Source organism: Chrysoperla carnea, chromosome 3 (assembly GCF_905475395.1).
Source record: "Chrysoperla carnea chromosome 3, inChrCarn1.1, whole genome shotgun sequence".
NCBI lineage: Eukaryota > Metazoa > Arthropoda > Insecta > Neuroptera > Chrysopidae > Chrysoperla > Chrysoperla carnea.
Genome location: NC_058339.1, coordinates 13,769,173 through 13,777,473, shown reverse-complemented (window position 1 = coordinate 13,777,473; position 8,301 = coordinate 13,769,173). Strand labels below are relative to the sequence as shown.

At 28.3% G+C, this 8,301-nt stretch overlaps 1 protein-coding gene across 1 annotated transcript; it reads right to left on the bottom strand.

Annotated features, from left to right (window-relative positions):
- Positions 1 to 7,586: 7,586 nt before the first annotated feature.
- Positions 7,587 to 8,038, bottom strand: LOC123296656 (cytochrome b-c1 complex subunit 8-like). The gene is made up of 2 exons (XM_044878219.1): positions 7,890 to 8,038; positions 7,587 to 7,706 (listed from the first exon to the last, which is right to left on the bottom strand). The coding sequence occupies exons 1-2, from the start codon at positions 8,035 to 8,037 to the stop codon at positions 7,612 to 7,614; spliced, it is 243 nt and encodes an 80-aa protein (XP_044734154.1). The 5' UTR covers position 8,038; the 3' UTR covers positions 7,587 to 7,611.
- Between the last annotated feature and the right edge of the window lie 263 nt (positions 8,039 to 8,301).

Sequence of the window (8,301 nt, the reverse complement as noted above, 5' to 3'; positions counted from 1 at the left end):
ATTAAATATTTAAAATATATTTATATATAATATTTCATATGTTATTCCGATGTTTGAGTTATATTATGGTAAAGTTTCATTAAAATCTATTGAGTAGTTTTTTCGTGAAAGCGTAACAAACTTACATATTCGTGTATTACTATTGTATATATAGAGGTAAGAGCATAGAAATATGTATTTTAACATATATGTTTGAATATTCTTTAACTAGCTATCATAATCATTATCTTTGTTTGAGTATTAAATTGAAAGTGTAAATACACCTGATACAGCTTATATAAGTACTTACACACATATGACTGTTTGAACTCAACTATTTATACCACGTATGCAAAAATATTCAATAAGTAAATTACGCGAATTTAATCAACATAGGAAAATTTTGGAATTGAAAAGGATAGCTGCCTACATCTCTTTTTTAACCCTTCGAACTAAAAAAAAGGTATGCTATAAGTTTGACCGCTAAGTGTGTGTGTGTGTCTGTGTGTGTATGTCTGTCTATCTGTGGCATCGTAGTGCCTAATCGGATGAACCGATTTGGATTTTTTGGTTTTGTTCAAAAAGGTAAATTATTGGAGAGTGTTCTTAACTAGTTTTCAAGAATTTAGGGCTTCGTACCGAACAAATCTAAAAAATGGTCGATGATCTTCCAAGTTTGGAAAAGGCGTTAAGAAAAAAGGCTATTTATTAGAGAGTGTTCTTAGATATGTTTCAAATGCGAGTTAAGGGTTCAGTTCCGAAAAATTTGTTGGGGCTTTCTTAAATTTTGTAAATTTTACTTGTTTATTTGACTGAGTTTTTATTTGAAAAAGTTGATAAATTTTAATTAAAATAACACACGAACTTATTTGACATTTTATTTCGCGCAACTGACTCGGGACTAAAGAATTAATCAGGTGTTTTGCAATTTAATATATCAAGATAAACTAGAAGTAAATATAATATGATCAACCATTTAATTTGAGTTTGGATTTACAATGCATGGTTTGTTCCATTTTTCAGTCAATTGATTGTGTTTAATGATAAATGAATATTGTTATTATTACTATTATTTATAAATATCATTTGCAATACTATGCGAATTAGTTTGTTGTTTATCATAATAAGAAATAAAAAAAGATCCATTAAGTTTATTGCGCAAGTTATTTCGGGTTAATTTAAATGGTGGCTAAAAACTTGACTGATACCTCTGGTTTATATATTTAATACATATGAAGTAGGAAGCATTATCGATACTATTACCAATGTGTCTGAGACTATCCGTACATCCATTTTTTATATTCCAAGTATGTCGCAAAACATTCAATCTCCGGTAAATAATGGGTGCAGAGTTTCTGAGATATCGCAATATTTGGATCGATTTTTTTTTTCGATCAAAAACTATTCGACCAGTCCACAATTGCACCCGATTTTTGGACTTTTTGGGTCAAAATTACATTATATACTGAGTTTTATCGAAATTGGACATTAAAAAATTGATGAAACACGGTGGATGGGGTAATTTTGATCCAAAAAGTATAAAAATCAGGTTTTTTTAATGATTAGACCAATAGAAAGTTACAATGTCAGCGAGTGTCATGGGCGAAACTTCATTTTCAAAAAAATTCCCCACCGAAAAACTAAAAGAGAGGAGTGAAGAAAAAAGAAAATAAATGAGGGCTAGAAAGTGAAAGTCTTTGTTTTAAAAAGGAGAAATTGCCCAATTATTTGGGTAGATGATTGTGTGGACCATAAGGGTTGCACTGACATTAACACCGTGTTTTTCTTTGGTATGATTTTTAGATTTAATCTCACAGTGGCTCCATTTTTAACATGCATGGTTGAATATTATTGCACAAATAAATAATTTCTATAATTATTTCCAGTGCTAACTGAATGGACAATATTAATTGAAAGGAAGTCAAGTGTATACAGAGGTTTGTCTATTGATAAATGCAATTTAATGATTTTGATCTCTTATAAATAAATATCATATTATTAATAATATTTTATTTTATATATTATTATAATTAAAATATAAAGACATAACATTGCGTTTTGATTGATATCAATTTTAATTTTAATAAATATATTTGTAATTAAATTTTAATTAAATACTATTTTTAGTATCAAACTTCATTTCATGTTGATTTTATAATATAATTTTGTATACATAATATATCAGAACTGGTTCATTGAATATAATATTTATTGATATACAATTTTAATTTTCATGTTGCGGGTGTTTTATAAAAAATCCTGTACCTTAAGGCCAGGCAGTACTAAATGCAACCACTACCGCCAGCCAGATGACCCAAACTTTAACTGAAAGAGCAAGAAGAACAACATATCATAAAATCAGCCATACCAAAATTCTTGTTTTGCCAACGTTACGAACTTCTTTCTGAACCATTATAAACACATTTTTTGTTTCCCAGAAATCATAAAAACTCCCTAGGTCATCGGGCTTTTTATTATTATTTTATTGTTCTAAGTTGGCTGAAAAAATGATGAATCATATTGGTTATCCTTTTCAATTGGATATTTCTATATCAAAAAATCTACAGAGTGTGATAAAAAAATTAGACAATCTTTTAGTTTATAATAATACCATAAAAATATAATGTTTTCGATGATATAAAAACAAAAATTTAATTTAATTACTAGTTCATCGAAGATCCATCATTTGATGAACAGAGACGACTATAGTTAGAGTATTGATGATTGAAGAGAGATATCTATATTATCAAATTCATAAGCAGCACTTTAACACCATATATTATATCTATCCCTTATGAATTGCGGTGTTAAATTGTACCTTACTCCTAAGTGTCTTGGTAAAGAATTAGTAAAACTCATATAGGTATTATCATAAAATTAAATTCGAAAAATGAATTAAAGTGTATGTTATTATATAACTTCCTCTTCCTCATTTAAGCATACAAAATTATTTGGAATCGAATAGAAATGCTACTAATTAAAGATCCAATACGTGCTATGTATTCTGATGTAGGTATGATTGATTCAATGCGTTTTTAACTGAATGCATGCGTAAAAGTTGAAATGTAGTGTCAATATACCTGTCTGCTGCTTTTGTACATATATTGATGTCAGATTGTAAATTCAACTAACTGTGTCCTCAACTAGCCATATTATCGTTTGATCATCAAAATATTCATGGCATTTACGTGATAAAGGTTCGGACGTACCTATATTGATTTTTAGACTATTTTAATTCTTCTATCTTTGTATTCGGCGATTTTGTTATTCCATATTTCGGGAGAATTGTGGTAATCGTCAATCAAAGTCGATCTGTTGACTGTTTGATAAACGACGACACGTTGCATTATGTCGAGAGGTGACGCAATCGACTGGCAACAACAGTCAACTTGTAACTTGCGTCAAGGAGTCATATTTCTTACCGCTTTATGTTCCGGTCTATTCAAAGACTGTGTATAGCATGGATTAATGCTAAATGCTACATGTTTCCTAAAAGTTTCGTGGAATTACTCCATACAAATATTGAACATCCTAAAACTATTTAGGGATTGAATATTCAAAAATCTGTTCTTATAGCAAATGCTTACTACATAATAACTATCTTTGAGCCAAATTTCAACGTAATCCGTTCATTGGTTTGAGTTATGAGTTGATAGATCAGCCAGTCAATCATGGTTTCTTTTAATGCAGGTATAGGCGAGTTATTTTAAGTCGAAGTCACCATTGTTATAACTTTATTGTGTGTCTCTTTATCCAAGTCCGCATTGCTCATAGAGGAGGAAGCGAGACGGGTAGGAATAGGTAGAGAAAAAAATGTAGAGAAGAGGTAGGAAAAGAAATGTAGACTCTCTGTCTTACTCGTTTATTAGGTTGTCACTGTCTTACTCGTATATTAAGTTAGGTGTCCGAGGGCTGCTTTAATGTATATAAAGAGAAGATTTACCTAGCGGTCTCAAGATACAACGATTAACTTTGACTAAAACTGATTAGACACAATAAAGACTGACAGATTTTGAGTCACTATTAAGTCACATGTACCTACAACTAACTATACGAGTACAGTACATTTAAAAAACACATATATCACGACATAAAACAATTACTCTTTTGTAAAACAACATAATAAAAAGAAACTAATTACGTAATTACCATTAGTATATTTATTATATTTTATTTTTGTTTAATTCATTGTATATACTGCTGGTATATAATGTATTCATAAATATAATTATTTTATTGACATTTTAAACAAAACATTATGATGTATCCCATATGATATGATATGATGTCTTTTTGTTATTCATGTTCATTAAATGATCACTTTTATTTTGAAAAGTTGATGTTTCGATAAAAATGTAATGAAATGTTAATTCATATTCAAAACTAGCAGATACCTGCCCGCTTTGTTGGGAAATTTCTTCTTTTAAAACAAAGACTATCATGTTATAGCCCTCACTTATCCTGCCCTTTTGTTGTTGAACAATTTCATGGATTTTAATATTTTTGGTGAAAATGAAGATTTGTTCATGATACTCGCTGAAATTGTACCTTTCTACAGGTTCAATCATTAAATAATCCTGATTTTTATACTTTTTGGATCAAAATTACCACATCGACCAAGTTTCATCAAATTCCAAAACAAAATTTTTTTTCCGATTTTCTCGATTTTTCAAAGAGGTACCCCATAAAAAAATGGCAAAAAATCGAAAAGTTTTTTTAATCTCCAATATCGATAAAACTCAGTATATAAGGTAATTTTGACCCAAAAAGTACAAAAATTGGGTTCAATTGTTGACTGGTCGAACAGTTTTTGAGATACGGACCAAAATCGATCCAAATATTGCGATATCTCAGAAACTCTGCATCGAATCATTAAATTAACCTGTTTTTTATACTTTTTGGATCAAAATTACCCCATATACCAAGTTTCATCAAATTCCAAAACAAAAATTGTTTTAACGTTTTTCTCGATTTTTACAAAAGGTTGCAAAAAAAATTGCAAAAAATCGAAAAGTTTATTTAATCTCCAATATCGATAAAACTCAGTATATAAGGTAATTTTAACCAAAAAAGTACAAAAATCGGGTGCATTGGTTGACTGGTCGAATAGTTTTTGAGATACGGACTAAAATGTGTGGGTTTCGATTTTAAAGCAATTTGAAACCAATATAGCACATTCCTTTGATCTACCCTGTATAATAATAATACACTCATTTCTACCTTAGTAAATTTAGATATGAGTGTATTTTATTAGATTTTCATGGACGTACCTATACCAGTTTAAGTACTTACATTTCATTTCTGATATGATTTTTATGTATTATTTATTGCCTACGAAGTATAATGAAAGAATAAAAATAAAGTTGACATTAAAATCAAATGATAATTATACAACAATACAACAAACATACATAGAACAACAATCCTTTATGTTTATACTTACTATACAACAAACAGCATATGTATTATGGTTATTTCTATTGCCATATAACAATAATAATAAGTTAATGTTTATAAAATACACACATTCGATACTGTGTAATTTTATATTTGTAGTATTATGTAAGAAATTGATGAACAATTGTTCCTATGGTCAAAATATGGTAATCACGACATTGAATGAACTAATATATCACAGACAGAACGACACACATACATAATGGTCAAACTTTTACCCTTTTTTTAGTTCGGGGGTTAAAAATTTGGTAGGCTTGGTACCTAGAAAATACATTATTATTTTCCTGCATAATTATTCTAGTAATAATACAAATTACATTTATTTTTTTGTTTTGTTACAGGTAATTGCATCATTCATTAGAACTAGCTTACGCCAAGAAGGTAAAATTTTTGTTTTTTAAACGTAAATTGTTTTCAAAATTTACGACTTATTGAAAAATTTATGACTTATATGATGCCTAATATAGGGTGTTTCATATGTAAATTCAAATCAGATCTACGTTGCAAACATATTTTTCATTTTTTTTACTTGCGAAATTTTATTCAAAGCGTTAACGAATCCTTCAGTAAATAGAATTAAAAAAAAGTGCGTAGGAAGTGAATATCAGTGTGGGAAAGGGGACATGAAAGACCCATGTGTTGAAGAAGATGCTTTAATTTTTTCGAAAGGTTCTAAATGTACCTGATCGTTTTCTATTTTCTGAGAGGATTCTCAAAGTTTTATAGGGGGAGGGGCTCTCATCTGTTATTGCTATTATAAAACTGAAACTGCTAACGGCAGATTTTCGTTCAGAAATGCCAGCTAATTTGGACTCGTTATAATTTCTCCAATTTATCAAAGGTAAATAAATCAACGAAATAAAAATGTTCATTAAAAGAAAATTCATATGATGTAACTTATAACATAATAGTTAAATTCGTGGACAACATTGTATATATAACAAACTATAATGTAATGATAAAAGTGGTAGGTATTGTGTTATTTGTTCGAATTGTTTTCCTTAATTACAATACAACGAACTACTCAACAACAACTGTTCATAATATGTTCAACTATATAAATATCAGGACTATACAGTGGGTCTTAAGTTTAATCATAAACAAATGTTATTTCAAAATAGAAAATATAATTTTTTTTCTCAAATTAAGCCAAAAATAAGTTATGGTCAAACTTTAACAATACTAGAGATTTCAATAAAACTTTTTTAACACATAATTTTTTTATTAAAAAGTTTTCAAAAATCACAAAAACTTTCTAGGTCACCGGGCTTTTTATTATTATTTTATCGTTCAAAGTTGGCTGAAAAAATGATGAATCATAAAGGTTATCCTGTTCAATTGGATATTTCTATAACAAAAAATCTAGAAAATGTGGTAAAAAAACTATCTTAAATATTTAGACAATCTTGTAGTTTATAATAATACCATAAAAATATAAGGTTGCCGATGATGTAAAAACAAAATTTTAATTTAATAATGAGTTCATTGAAGATCCATCATTTGATCAACAGAGACGACTATAGTTAGAATATTGATGATTGAAGAGCGATATCTATATTATCAAATTTACAAGCATCACTTGCACACAATATATTATATATTTTTGTAGTTGCGTGGAATTGTAAAGCCAAAAATAACTCCTTACTTGACTACAAAACATGCATTTGATTTATATGTATGTACCGTGCAAAAACCTTTTTTTTAATAATGTAGGTTTACAATCACCTTAAAAACAACTAGTACATTTTGTACTGTTTATATAATTGATTTAGTCAGTATTGTTTATTCACAATCATATTATAGTTGTAATCATTGTTATTACCATCAGTACTTAATAAATATTACATACATTTGATACTAATGCCATTTCTAACGCTTGTTTGTGTGTTCATATCTTTAATTTGATATTTATATGTTACATACTCCTAACGAAGCCCATACACACTGTTACACAGATTCATCAAATATTTTCAGTTTGATCTGTTGTATCTTCTTTTCTCCGAACGTGCTCTAGATTCTAGAAAACACACAGCTTTTATGATATTTACGATACTTCTTCTCAACACAATTAATAAAAACTATATAAAGTTTCAAACAATTATATTTATTTAAAATACAATTACATTTTAAATATTTTTCGAAAATATGTTTGGTGCTCCTCCACAAATTACGTATTTATTTATCATTTTCATATTGTTTTGGATTTTTACGCTGAAGTGCTGCATTCGTTCTCTCACCCCATTGCATAACAGCATAGCCTATAGCAAATGCTGCAAGAGAAAAGAATTTTTCTGTTAGGTCCATCTTTTGAAACAAGTTTTTGTTTTATTTACTGTTAATTTGTGACAAGAGGGGGAGGGTCTTTGCTGCTGTGATCATTTGTGACAAAGGGTAGGTAGTCAAAAATTCCCAGAAAAAGTGTGACGTCTTTTAGGAACCTTCATAAAACTTACGTGGTAGCCAAAACGGTGATTTCCTGATAATCATCAATAGATTATTAATTATATCTTGTTGTATAAAACCATAAAATGCTTTTTGTTCAAACGGTGATAGTTTAAATGTGATAATTCCACGAATATAAAAATGTGGTTTATGGCCCATATTTATTACAAGATACTTAATTAAAATATTTTCAAACGGTGATGTTTAACCTCTAAATGTAAATATTTTATATTTTTACATTTTAATATAATATTTTATTATAATTATATATTTTATTTACTTTACTTACTTCAATAAAGTTTAATGCAATTATTATACTAAGTATTTTATACTTTAATTCATCAACTTTAAACTTTTTAGTTTATTATTGACTTTTGTTCAATTATTTCATTAAATTGTTTGTTTAAATTAACCTACTTTGAT

Coding starts and splice junctions, on each gene's coding strand:
- LOC123296656 (XM_044878219.1), bottom strand. CDS start 8,037: ATGGGCCATAAACCACATTTTTATATTCGTGGAATTATCACATTTAAA. Junction 7,707..7,889: donor ATCACCGTTTTGGCTACCAC/GTAAGTTTTATG, acceptor TTTCTCTTGCAG/CATTTGCTATAGGCTATGCT.